Consider the following 14,192-nt stretch of genomic DNA (forward strand, 5'->3'; position numbering starts at 1 on the left):
TAGCGGGATCCACTTGGTCCTTTGTAGGAGACTCACCTCTAAAGCATCCCTATATACTAAATGTTGCATCTTTGAGGGTAACGTGGTCACTTGACAGACTGATGTGGGGGAAAGCATGTGTTAGAAGTAAAGTGTGTGGGCATGAAAAATCGAAAAAAAAGGAAAAAAGAGAAAAGGCGAATCGAAAAAAAGAGTTTCGTAGTTTCTTTTTTTTTTTAGAGTTTTTTTTATGGCTTTTGTTCCTCACAATCCAAAAATTCAAAAAGATTTTTACCTTTTGCACTTATTTCTCAAAAATAAAAACATCAAAAAAATTTTCTTTGTCTCGTTTAGTATGCATTCACAATTCGAAAACTTCAAAAAAGATTTTTCATTCATAGGAGTTCTTATAAAAGAAAAATGCAAAAAAAAGATGGTAGAAATTTTGTACATTTCATATAACGAAAATACCAAATAGATTTTGCCTTCATAGTTGTTGATATCATTTTTCTGTGAAGTGTCAAAATGAAAACTCAAAAGATTTTATTAACGTGGTTCATCGTCTTTGTTTGGTCGTATCTCTTAAGTCAGGGTCTAGCTTGTTATTTAATTATTGATTGTCCAATCTGGATGAACTACGCACCCTTGATTCTTCTCTTTCGGGAGTGAGATATGTATGTAGCCTATTGTTGGTTCAGGGATCTTATTTGAAAAATCCAAAAAGATTTTCTTCATTCTTTATTTAGAGTAAGTGTTTCATATACATCTTTAAAAGAAAACTATAAAAAGATTTTTCTTTAATAGGTTCAAGTTTCATTTTCATAGAAAATTCAAAATCGAAAACCCAAAAAGATTTTCTTTGGTAATTATAGATTTCATTTTGTATAAGGATTTAAACTTGAAAAATACAAAAAGATTTTTGTCAATTCTTTTGACAATTTGTTATTTTCTTCTCTTTGAAGTTTCAAGAAAAAGAAAAAAAAGTTTAGTTTATTTAGCCATTTTGGCAAGACATCACGAACTACGCACACCTGATTCTCCTCTTTTGAAATGTGAGATACGTAGGTGCCCTTCTTGGGTTCAGTGACCTTTTAAAAAAAACAGAGATTTTGAGAAAGTGTTGAATTCTAACACATTTTCTATCTCTTGTTTAATTAGTTTAAGGTGGTTGGTTTGTGGCATTTTGACTGGTTCTCCATATTGCACCAAGTCACAGAGAACGTTATGGCCAACAAAGATACTGAGTTTGTTGTCAATAACCAGATAAGAAGTTCGGGAAATGAGAATTTAGGAGCTAATGAAGAGATTCAGAAGTTAAGGCAGCAAATGATAGAAATGCATCGAGCTTGGGCTAATGGGTTGCCTCTTCCTCCAGTTCCCACTGATAATCTGGAATATCTTTCTAGCTTGCCTCTCATGTCATATGCACAATTTCCCATTTTTGTTGACATGCCACAATATGCATCAGGATCGACTCCGGGGCAGCAATATCCAACCACTTCCAATGTTCATTTCCTCACTCCCCAATCCAAGACTACCACATATGCGGCTCCACTTGTTGTTCATGCTTTTGCAGCGGTGCCCCCACCTGAAGCTCCTACTTATGATGTTCATCCACAAGTTGTTCCACCCTACACTACAAGAGACCCTGCATTGAATATTACTGGTGATCAGTGTTACATTTTTGAGCTTACATTTAAGTTGACTGGTTTTTACGGTGACACTCACCCACCTGAATTTACTCCTAACACTGAGAAGCCTATTATGATAGAAGAATAAGAGTAAATGACTAGAAAATTAAGAAGTTTGGAACTAGCTATGAAGAACTTGCAAGGACTTGGGGGTTACAAAGGTATCTCATATAAAGACTTATGCATATTTCCAGGTGTCAACCTTCCTCCTAGCTTTAAAATGCTAAAGTTTGAGAAGTATGTTGGACATGGGGACCAGTGGCACATTTGAGGCATTATTGTAACCAATTAATGGGCGCTGGAAGGAAGAAAGAACTACTCATGGTTTATTTCGAGGAGAGTCTTTCAGGCCTAGCTTCGGAATGGTTTGTTGACCAAGACATTGACAAGTGAATTAGTTGGGATGACCTAGCTAATGGATTTGTGCAACAATTTCAATACAATGTGGAGTTAATCCCTAACTAGTATAAAAAAAAAAGAATACTGAGAGTTTCAGGGAGTATGAGATCAGATGGCGCAAACAAGCTGCTAGAGTAAAATTGCCAATGAAAGAAAGCAAAATAGGGGAGATGTTCATTCAAGCGTAGAATGAAACATTTTATCAACACTTGTTACGTCATTTATTGATGTCCTTAAAATGGGGGGGATGATAGAAGAGGGATTAATACTGGTCGTATTGTGAGTTTTGCAACATTGAAAACGACTACTCAAGCAATTCAAAAGGTTTCAAGAAGTGTTGGGGAGAAAAATAATGAGGAAGATGCATCTGCTATTGCAATTGGACAGCAGGAAAGGTCAAGAAGACCACCACGTCGTTGCTCTCAGGATCAAACTCAAGCTTATGCCCAAGTTCTATATAATCACTCCCAAAACCCATTATACTCTATTCCTCCACTTTCATATCCAGTGTATAATGTACAAACACATATTCAACTTCCATGTTACCCACAGTGGAACACACCAACTTCTCAGAGTCGTCCTCTAACTCCACAAACATACCAAAACCCATCTAAGCCTGATTTTTTATCCAAGCCAAACGATGAAATGAGGCAGAAGTTGAGAGATAGCTTCACACCAATTGGAGAGTCGTATGCCAATTTATTTTAGAGATTGGTACAATGGGGCATGATCACTCCTCTCCTTGGGTGCACTCTTAATCGGCATTTAAGAAATTTTGATCCTAATGTATGGTGTGCATATCATTTTGATGCTCAGGGTCATAGTATTGAAGATTGTCGAGAATTGAAAAGAGAAATTGAAAAGATGATTCAAGATGGATCAATTATGGTTCAGAACATTGACAGTGAGGGAAACTCTAGTCATGCTGATATGCAAACTAGTGGCTAAGATGTCAGGCTGAGCAATTGAGAAGTCACCCCCTCTCCCTGCTAGGAAGAGGTCTGGTAGTTTGTTTTGTTTTACTTTCTGTTATCCAAATTATTTCAGTGTTGTAGTTCGGGATCTATCTTGTTTTGTCCTTTTGTCGTTTATGTTCAAACCCTTCTATCTTTTGTTTCAATTAAATGAAGTGTCCCGTTTTCCTTTGTGTTTTAAATATGTGTTGTTTGTTTGTTTTCTTTACATCGTACATTTTATGTTGACTCTAGTGATATGACATGCTAGTGAAATTTTCAGCCATATCTTAAAATTCAGTTTAAGCATGAGCATTGAATCAGAGGGTTAAAGTTAAAAAAAAAAGAGTGTCTAAGAAAATAGATAGAGTGTTGGGGCATTTGGTGATCAAGTTGAAGCCTTCTTTGAAAATTAAGGCAATTATTTTGAGAATCGTGAGAATAACTTTGTCAGCATTTGAAAGACATGTCTTAATTAGGTCAAATAGTGGATGCGTGATCCTACGTCATCAGGAATAGAAAAATTAGCTCCATAAAAGCATGAGGAATGTACAACAAAGATGGAGTTTGCAGAAGAAGTAGCGACGCACAGTCTCAATTAAAATTAGTGCTGTAAAAAAATCACAAATGATCTTCATCTCTCAACTTCATATTGCATGATATGTACTTGCATTTTCAAGAATTGATATGACGAAGGCATTTCATTCTGCTATCCAAATATCGTGTCATCTTTTGTTTACCCTATTTGAGATTTAGTCCTATTTTCTTTCATACCCCTCTTTTGGAATCAAGATAGAGTCAGCAAAGCTCAAAAAAAAAAGTGTCGAGCAAAACAATAGAGTCAGAAAGTTTAAAAAAGAAATGAGAGAAAAAATGTTTCCAAAAGAAGGAAAAGAAAAAAGCGTCAAGAAAAAAAATAGAGTCAGAAGGTCCCAAAAAGAAAAAAAAAGTCAATAAAAGAGTCAACAAAAGAAAAAAAAAGAAAAAAATCAAAATCAAGCAAAAGAACAAGCTGCTAGAACTACGCGTGACCTGATTCTCCTTTTTCGGGGGTGAGATACGTAGGCTGCCCTACTCTAGGCTTGGTCCAACCAAATAAACAGTTTAGAATTGCCAAGGTAAAAAAAACCGGGGCATGAGTTAATCCTTATTGTTTGAGTCGATTCCAAAAGTTGTAAGACTTACCCTACTTCAGGTGTCGTTTTGGCCTCATACTGTCCTTTCTTTCTAACCCTATCCAAAATTCAAGTTACAACCAAAGAAAGACTTTTATATTAATCTTTGAGGATGTTAAGGCTAAGCATGCAAAGGATATGATGATGCATTTGGGAACTACGTGTCTTCCTCAGCATAAGAAATCAAGAGAGAAATAAAAAAGAGAGAGCGTTATTGGTGAAAATCCTCACGAACACCATAAGATGATGGTAAGTTGAGAGAAATAAAAATGAGAGAGTCTTATTGGTGAAAACCCTCACGGGCACCGTAAGGTGATGGTGGCTGAGAGTAATGAAAATAGCAGAGTCCTATTACTGAAAACCCTCACAGACACCATAAGGCGATGGTGAACTGACAGAAAGAAATGAGAGAGGCTTGTTGTCAAAAAACCTTTCGAGGCGCTATTGGCCGAATGAGGTCTCTGAATGCAATGGGTCCAAGGAAGTAACTCAGTTTCAGGGTCATTAACTCAACAACAATTTGTGAGAGTTTTGGATGGAAAGATCAGGCAGTTTAATTCGGTATGCATGACATAATCGTTAGAGTTGACGGTCATTTTTAGATGAATTTTTCGTTTCTTTGTTTCAAATGGGGACATTCATTGTCTTTTCTTTCTTTTTTTTATTTTTGTTTTATCTTTCTTGAGTCAGTTATCCAAATAAAAATTGTCATTCTTTCTTTCCTTTTCTTATCTTTGAGTCAAGTCCGTGTTAAAACAAGTGAGAAAATATTTCAAAACTGACTACAAGCTTCTTTAATTGCACAAACCAAGAAAAAAGCTAGCATATGAAAAAAAACATGATTGTGAGCTGAAAAAAGGGCATGCAGAAAGTTTTGTCAACAGACAAGTCGAGGAATTCATGGAAATACCAAGGTTCAAAGGATCTATCTGAGAAGCATGGCAAAGCAAAGATACTGTGTTTGTTTCAGTCACTCTTAATAATCTGAGTTCGGGACAATGATTCAGCAAGTAAATGATATATGCTAATAGTTGGATGCAAGGTTAAATGTGACAAGGGCAAGAGCGATCACCACAAAAGCTAAAGCCACAAATCAGCCACTAGGTTTTAAACTCACAAGTTTTTCTTGATGAAACAGGAAACATATTACCTTTAAAGCAAGGACTTCAGAACATAAACATCAAGGGCTGTAATGACTCACTTTTACAAATGCAGGAAGCAATGTTGCTGCATAGGTTTGATAATCAAGTTATGGTAAAAATTCATCAGCATATATCCCTCGGAGATACACTTTCTTGTCCAGGGATTTCAGTTTTCATTTGCTAGGTGATACATTTGTTAAATTGAACCTTTACTCCTAGAAGACGTACTTTTTAGTCGAGTCATTCCCCTTGAGCCCTAGAAGATGTACCTTTTAGTTGAGTCATTCCTTTTGATTCCTATAAGGCGTACCTTTTAGTCGAGTAATTTCCCTTGATTCCTATGAGACGTACCTTTTAGTCGAGTTATCTTTTTTGATTCCTATAAGACGCACCTTTTAGTCGAGTCATCTCCCTTGATTCCTGTAAGACATACTTTTTAGTCGAGTCATCTCCCCTTGATTCCTATAAGACGTACTTTTTAGTTGAGTCATCCCCTTTGATTCCTATAAGACGTACCTTTTAGTTGAGTCATTTCCCTTGACCCCTAGAAGACGTACCTTTTAGTCTATTCCTTTCCCTTGATTCCTATACGATGTACCTTTTAGTCGAGTCATTTCCCTTGATTCCTAGAAGACATACCTTTTAGTCGAGTCACCCCCTTTGATTCCTATAAGACGTATCTTTTAGTCGAGTCATCCCCTTGATTCTTATAAGGCATACTTTTAGTCGAATCATTTTCCTTGACCCCTAGAGACGTACCTTTTAGTCGATTCATTTCTCTTGATTCCTATTAGGCGTACCTTCTAGTCAAGTCATTCCCTTTGATTCCTATAAAACGTACCTTTTAGTCGAGTCATTCTCCTTAATTCATATAATGATGTGAATTTCACAAAAGTACTTTGATGATAAACTGGGGCAAAGTTTAATCCTTGTTTTTGGAACTTTACTTTTCTGGCAAATGAACTTTCTCTTTATAATAATTTTTGTTTGGGATAATTTTCTTTCCAGTTTTGATGTGATTTCAGGAGCCTGCCCAAAGCACAGGGCAAATAAATGAAAAACCAAGCAACAAGGTGAAGAAATTAAAAGTTAAACAGATTGAAAAATAGCAAGTCAGGAGCCTACCTGCAGAACAGGGTGAAGAAATTGAAAGCATAGCAACAAGTTGATGAAATAGCAGGTCAGGAACCCGCCTGGAGAACAAGGTGTAGAAATTGAAAGGCAAGCAGCAAGTTGAAGAAATTGCAAGTCAGGAGCCCGCCTGAAGAATAGTGTGATGAAGTAGCGAGTCAAGAGTCCAACAGAAGCTGCATAGACAGGATTTTTATAATTTCATTTATATTTTTAACTTGTAATTTTTATTTTTTATGTAATGACAGAGCCGCGGACCGGAACCTCGATGGAATCTCACTCAACTCTCCAACTCGGTATAGTCCTTCTCTTTCTAATCTTTTGAGATACCCGTGACTTGATTCTGAAATACCCCGGGAAATTTTTCGTTGAAATTTTGTGCGTAAACGTGTTGGGTTCTATCTTATAGAATGAATTATAAATTTTTCGTGTGGAATTTCTTATATTATGACCCACCATTGCGTAGAGTATTGAATAAGCTTTCCAACGATATGTGGATCATCCAAAACGGACACCAGAGCGACGAGTTATGAACATTTCGATCGAACCATGAATAGTAGTGAACAGTAAAACGTGCAGGAAAAAGTATTGAGGCCTGGGGTATATTTTCTCCAACTTCAAATGATCATAAATCCTTGTACATAATGAGCTGGCTGATCTACTATATATCAACAAAAAGTTCTGCGAGTCCTCTTTCCAATGAAATTGGTTTCATCCAATTTGCCTATCAGAGCAAAAAGTTATGGTTGACCTACTTCAGCCTATCAAAAGCAAATTTTTGGGTCAACTTCAACCGATCATAACTCCTCGTACACAATGATCTGGGTGAGATACTATATATCAACAGAAATATATGAGAGTCCTCTTTCTAATGAAATTAGTTTCATCCAATTTGGATATCGGAGTAAAACATTATAGTTGATCTACTTCAGACTATCAAAACAATCCAACAAAGGATAGATTCAAGAATTATTTGATTTTTAGGGGTGTTTTGGTCATTCCCCCTCACCCAAAATCCGTCCAAACCCCATATTAAAGCCAATTAAAGCATTATTTGTTATATTTCATTAAATTCCCTCAAAAAGAAAATCCTAAGCTCCTACATCCAACTTCAAGAACCTCCAAAGTTCACCATTAATTCTGCAAATTTATTCAAGATTCCAAGTTCCTAGTTCAAGAACTCCAAGAACCATAATTCAAAGGCACGATTAACATCTCAAAAATGAGTATCAATCTAAAGTTCATCATTCAAGGTATGTGGGGTTTTTCAACAAGAACTCTCTTTCGTTCTTGTGCCCAAAAGTACTTTTCTTTACCAAGGCATGATTTTTATTTGATTTTTTTACGAATTTGAAGCATGAACCCATATCTTATGATGATTTTTATGAAATCTTGATGTTTATGATTTTGAAAGATGAATTTACATGTGTGAAGATATAAAGCATGAATCTTGAACGATATTTATCATGATTTTGATATTTGGGTCGTGAATCCCCATTGGAAATTGTGTTTTTTTGAGAAAGTGTGTTTTATAAGCACGTTGATGTTGAATATTTGAGATATTTTGAATGATTTGACCTTTTGGTCCTAATGGAGTTGATGTGAACTCGAGTGTGAAAGAAATCCACAATGTGGTTGATTTTGATAGATGGGAAACATGATGGCTCCCGATGTATATTTATATATTACTAAAATTGTTTTGTTATGGATTGTCTTTGAAATGATCTGAGCTAAGTTTGGGAGAAATCTTTAGCACCGAGTGGGAGGTATAAAGCGACCTTACTTCCCTAGAACTACATGCCCCCGTAGGAGTGAGCCTGAGGCTAATTTATATAGTGATCACTAGTTTGTGTGGATTGATATCGATAGTCCTACTCCGATGGCAAGGATAGGACGGCTCTCCCCAATGTGGGTTGTACGTTGGACTCCATATAGCTCACATGGTTTATGTCGGTTATAGGATCTCCCAGTGTGTGTGTGTTTCCTTGTGTCTACGGTGAATGGTGAAGTGATTTGAAAGTGGAATTGTGAAAGTTATTCTTTCGAAAGATTTAAATGATATTTACATTATGAGAATTGATATTCTTGATGAACTGAAACTGAATGACAAATTATATGATGACTCACATGTGTTATTGTACTTATTTCATCCTCTCATGATTATGATGATTTTCTTTGGGCTATGTGAGTCTTTCATACATCCTGCATATTTCTTATAAATATTTATGATGATGATGTTTATACAACTGTATACACCCCCATATACTCGGTTCCTTTCCATGGTACTGACCCACATCTTCGGATGTGGGCTGCATTTTCTTGAAATGTAGGTTCAGGTGCTCAGTTCCAGGTTCGACAGTGATTCTTCGGGCACGCTGTTCTACATCCTATGTTGTGGTGAGTCCTCATGTTCCAAGGACGTGATGTCTGATGTTGGTTTCACGGAATTGTTTACATTTGATAACTGAGTATGAGTCAGTTGGGGCATGTCTCAATGGCTCGTTGGTTTTATTAATTTTCTTAGAGGCTTGTCAGACTAGTATAGATGTTGGGAGTTGACTAATAAGTTGTATTTTGTTAACTTTCTAAAAAAATTTTATTCTTGGATGATGATTACTCTGTTGATATTTGAGGGTTATTTATGGAAACCCTGTTGATTTGTGTTGAACTGAATGAAAATGGCTCAAAAGGTTAGATTGGGGCTACTCGTAGCCTCAAGCACCATGTGACGCTCCGGGACCCGTTTTTCGGGGCGTTACAAATTCCCTCATAACTTGGGTAGGTAAGATGTCCTAAAGCAAGACTTGGTCTCCCTCCTTCCTTCAGTTTCATTCTTTTTAAATAATGGTCGAGACAAAATTCTGTCTCGTTGTCTACTTCTTTGTATGAAAAAACTTTGTGTTTATATGCAAAAAGTGGCATGATGTAGACATGTAATTTTGTCCCTCCCCAAAAATATTTTTTACCGTTTACCGCATCTTACCACATATCCTATCCACGTGGTAATTTTTCACAAGAAAAAACAAATAAATAACCACCTCATCATTTTATTTATTTATTTATTTATATCTTTATCCCATTTAACAAATCCTAATAAATTTTATTTTCTTTGAAAACATCCTAACAACCCTTTCCTATAAAAGGAGGACACCTCACACCTCACCCCTCACCCCTCACCCCACACCTTACCCCTATCCCTACCTCACTACCCCACCCCATGTTTTTTTTCTCAAATCAACAACTCCTTAACAGAATACACCAATACATACTACAAAAAAGAAATAAACCAAAAGAGGAGGACATCCATTTTTAGGGAGGGACCACGTAAGATTGCTGGTTTCTTCTTCATTCTTTACAAATTGATAAATGGGCTCTCAATTCAACGTATACAGAGACCATAGACGACAACTCAGGCTCACCGAAGAAAAACCAGAATTCATTTTTCTTTTTTTTTCTCACAACATACTCCCTCACGAACACACACTCCACTCACTGATATTAGGGGATTCACGGGAATTCATACGCAACAACAACAATACCCACACTGACCATCATCCTCACTGGCCATTCACGCACACAGAAAAGGAGAGAAGAGAGTTTTGGGGATCAAGGTGAAATCGAAAGGTGAGAAAGAAAGATAGAGCTAGGTGATAAAAGGTCTGTTCCGGCGATCAGATCTCGTCGGAGCTTCGGAAAACAGTTGAAATCGGCGACCAACACAGCTAAAACCACTAAACCAGCGACCAAATCTCAAACCACCAGTGACTATCAGAAAAATCCCAAAATCCGTCGACTGAACCTGACCCGTTTTGCCCGATTCCGTTGAGATTCGCCGGAAAATGAGAGAAACGATAAAGCAGTTCTGTTTCTTCGTGGTATTCTGTTCTGATTGGTTAGCTCGCGTTTTTGTTCAAGTTGTGGGTTCATACCGAGGCTATCTCGAGATGCGGTTCCATCGGTCTGAGATTCGATGTCGAGGTTCGATTTTTGGATTTTGGTCGTGGTTCTAGTCGAAAAGCAACTTCAATTAAAAAGCGACATTAAGGTCCCATTTTCATCTCGTTCTCTATGAATTCCTAATTGTTTGATATTTTTGCTTGTTAAATTCATTGCTTGTGGATTTTTTTTTGTGATGGTGATATATCTTGGATCATCGTGAATGATTGTTGATATCAATTTGTTGATTCTTCATCGAAATTATTTAATCATGTGGTTAAAAAATGAAGTTGGGAGCGAGAATCGAAAATTGATAAAAGTGAATATTATGGTATTTTGATTCATTGTTGATGGTGAACATGATATGTCGTCGAGCGGGTAGGCAAGCACTAGGCTCGGGTAAGCAAAATTCAGAATTGTTGAATTGTTGAATTGTTGGAATGTTTGGAATATTTATTGAATGTTTTGCTTACGGTATTTGAAAAGTGTATTCACTTAGTTGGGGATGCCTCGAGGTCTTTTGTACTTATTTACCGGGGAATGCCCCGACGTATCATGTACGCAAAGGAGGTTCGTGATGAAGGCCTCAGGGCATTGGGTAAAGCAACGGAGTTTAGCTTAGGACTAGTGTAGGTTAGAATAGAATTTATATTTTGTCACTTTTGTTTTGGACTGTATAATTGGATTGGACACTATACTTTGAATTTGTTTTGTTTATTTGATTGATTGTTTTGTGTGATCATGTGTGGTTTATACATTCGTAGTGTCAAAATAGCTGATACGCTCTACCAAGCGACCGTGGTTGAACCACGGGATCGAGGGGTGCCTAACACCTTTCCCTCGGTCAACAGAATTCCTTTCTCTGTTCGCAAACTAGTTTTTAAGAGTCAAAACCGCTTTGAAAAAGGATATCCAAGGGTAACTTGGCACACCCGATTTATGCCAAGTGGCGACTGAGTTAATTGTAAATAATCCTTTTCGAAACAAATTTCATTTTTTCACTTTAATAATAAAAACCCTTTCGAACTTAAAACCAATCTCTCTTTGAAGTTAAAAAATGGGTGTGACAGTGTATAGTGCAGCCACGGTAAAAGGCCATTTCCGAAGCATTTTACTTTGGTATCCTTCTATCAGCCTCTTCTTCTCTATTCTTGAATTAGAATTCAAGTTGTTGGAAATGTGCTGCTGGTTTTCAGTTTGGATTTCGTAGATCCGCGAGGAGCATATATACGTTGAGTAAAGGGAAAAGGAGCAACGTCCGCCAGTCTCACGCCGTTATTATTTTGGTAAGTTTCCTCTTTAGCTCATGTAAGTTGGCTACAAGTTTTTCTTTGTTCCTCAACCTAAATTAATAGTCATGTTTTGTTGGTTTCTTAAGTAATTGACTACTCTACATGTTTGTTTTTATGAGAAAAGAATCATAAGATGAAGTGAATCTTAAGAGATCTAAGTATTACTTTAGTTTTAGGAGGTTTAATAAGTTGTTAAAACTATTTATGTTCATGATATTCTTTCAGTTTTGACATGAAAACGAAATACGAGAACATCGAAATCACGTTCTTGTGATCAAGGCAAACACCACATCCCTTTCTTCTTTGAGATTCATTAAGAATCTAATTACTTTTTCCTGTTAGGATAAGAGACATCATATCTGTCCAGATTTTCAGCACATAGATTTCAGATTATAAATGTGTAATATTTGTGTAACTAGCTTTTAATACTTAAATATAGGAGATATTCTTAGAGATGTAATAGTTAGAAATGACTGATATTAGGGGATACATGGTAGATATTAGGGGATTCAGGGAAGATCTTTAGGGATGTACAAGGAGAACTCCTTCTATTTAATGATAAAACTCTCAACTTGAGAGATCATTCAGCAAAATTGACATTTTCTATATAATAATATTTTGTCCAGAGAAAGTGAAGGACTCATAGGATTATCATTGGGAGATCTTGGATAAAACACACCAAATCAAAAGGAATGGAGTCGACCTTGTATAATGCTGCGATGAGAGGCAATATTGGAGATGGCAATTTTCTGCTTCTTGATCATTTGAAAAGGAATGAAGAAAATGGCTACCAAGTCACTCCAAAGGGCAACACGGTCCTCCATGTCTCATCCCTCTATGGCAACTCCCATTTCGTGGCAGAAGTCCTTAAGATCACTCCGGCATTTTTATGCCATCAAAACAAGAAAAATGAAACCGTTCTTCACATAGCAGCTAATGCAGGACACATTGAAGTAGTACATGTGCAACTTGCACGTATAGAAGATCATAATACTAAGGAGAAACTCACGAGGATGATAGGTGCTAGCGGATATACAGCCCTGCACAAGGCCGTGCGGAGCCAACATCTAGATGTGGTTAAGATCTTGGTGAAAGAAGATCCTGAATTCGAATTTCCGCCTAACCATGCGTAGGAGACGCCACTATTCTGGCGGCTGAATCCGGTTTTCACGATTCTTTGATTAACATCTTGGAATCCTGCAAGAAACCAATTTATGCTGCAGGTCCATCTAATAGAACGCCGCTGCATGCAGCAGTAATTCGGGAACATAACGGTACATAATTTTTGTTATTTGTTGTATCAGTATTGAACTTCAGTTGACTTTCCCATAATCTGTTGATGATTTTGTAATGACTGTTGTCGAACTAGATTTGTGAGAAGATCTAACCCCTTATTTACGCATTTATCGTGTTGACATATCCTGATTGCATTAGATCACTATGGCGTTGGAATAAGCCTTTATGCGAGGAGCTTGAATTATGGGGTTGGAATTCTCTGCACTATGTTGTTAAATTAGGATTGCAAGACGTAGTTTCTGATATGCTGGGGTGGAAAAAATCCTTAGTGTACCTTCCGGCAGGCAGTGAAAATGACTGGACGACAACAATTCACATTACAACCAGTGAAGGTGATGTAAACGTGACAAATAAGCTGTTAAATCACTGCCCTGATTGTTGGGATATGCTTAACAGCAACAATCAAAATGCTCTTCATGTTGTTGTACTGAACAATCAAGGCAAGGTAGTCCGCTTCTTATTAGACTCTGATAAGTGCGATAGCCTTGTTGATGAGCCAAGAAGGTACACGGTCGCACATTTGTTTTTCAAATACTGATTACAACCGACTCAATACAGCAGAAATTGGTGGAGGATTTGTGTAGCATTGGCCGATTTGGAAAACGTGACTTTGAGGTAAAGCGGAAGTACGAGTACATGCACAATCCAAATGATGAAATGGGAACATAAGTCAAAATGCAACTGAGGGAAGTTGATCACGATAAAGCTAAAAAGGCAGATCAAACAGAAGTCGAAAGTATTATGAAGTCAGCTCAAATTCATATTGTTGTGGCCACTTTGATAATGACAGTCACTTTTGCCGCTGGTATCACATTGCTAGGAGGTTTTGAGAGCGACTCCGATAGTCCTAATCAAGGGATGGCGATTCTAATAAGTAAAATAGCATTTCGTGCATTTGTTGTTTCAGATGCCATTACCTTCACATTCTCAATTGTTGCCATATTCATTTACTTCCTCATGGCAGATACAAGTAGAGATCCTCAAAGTAAGAAAATTGTAAAGAAGCTTTATGATCTCGCAGGTATTTTTCAGTGCTTGTCAATGTTAGCAGTTGTAATTGCATTTGCAACGGGTATGTTTGCTACCTTATCACATTCCCTTGGTCTTGCCGTTACTGTCTGTTCCATAGGTTGCCTTTCTATTTTGTTGTACTTCTTGGTTGTGATCTATATTTGTAGATATATGAAGAATATAAGTG

General features: G+C 37.0%; 1 protein-coding gene across 1 annotated transcript; it reads left to right on the forward strand.

Moving 5' to 3' along the window:
• Positions 1–12,390: 12,390 nt before the first annotated feature.
• On the forward strand, positions 12,391–13,663 carry LOC107864905 (E3 ubiquitin-protein ligase mib1). The gene is made up of 3 exons (XM_016711310.1): positions 12,391–12,827; positions 13,133–13,439; positions 13,553–13,663. The coding sequence occupies exons 1-3, from the start codon at positions 12,391–12,393 to the stop codon at positions 13,661–13,663; spliced, it is 855 nt and encodes a 284-aa protein (XP_016566796.1).
• Positions 13,664–14,192: the final 529 nt, after the last annotated feature.

The sequence above is a fragment of the Capsicum annuum genome, chromosome 3, assembly GCF_002878395.1.
Source record: "Capsicum annuum cultivar UCD-10X-F1 chromosome 3, UCD10Xv1.1, whole genome shotgun sequence".
Taxonomy (NCBI): domain Eukaryota; kingdom Viridiplantae; phylum Streptophyta; class Magnoliopsida; order Solanales; family Solanaceae; genus Capsicum; species Capsicum annuum.

What these genes read in the sequence shown, in the direction of transcription:
- LOC107864905 (XM_016711310.1), top strand. Translation starts at nt 12,391, where the DNA reads ATGGAGTCGACCTTGTATAATGCTGCGATGAGAGGCAATATTGGAGAT. An exon ending in GAATTTCCGCCTAACCATGC is followed by an intron (nt 12,828 to 13,132) that starts GTAGGAGACGCC and finishes TGATTGCATTAG; the next exon opens with ATCACTATGGCGTTGGAATA. An exon ending in TACTGAACAATCAAGGCAAG is followed by an intron (nt 13,440 to 13,552) that starts GTAGTCCGCTTC and finishes GACTCAATACAG; the next exon opens with CAGAAATTGGTGGAGGATTT.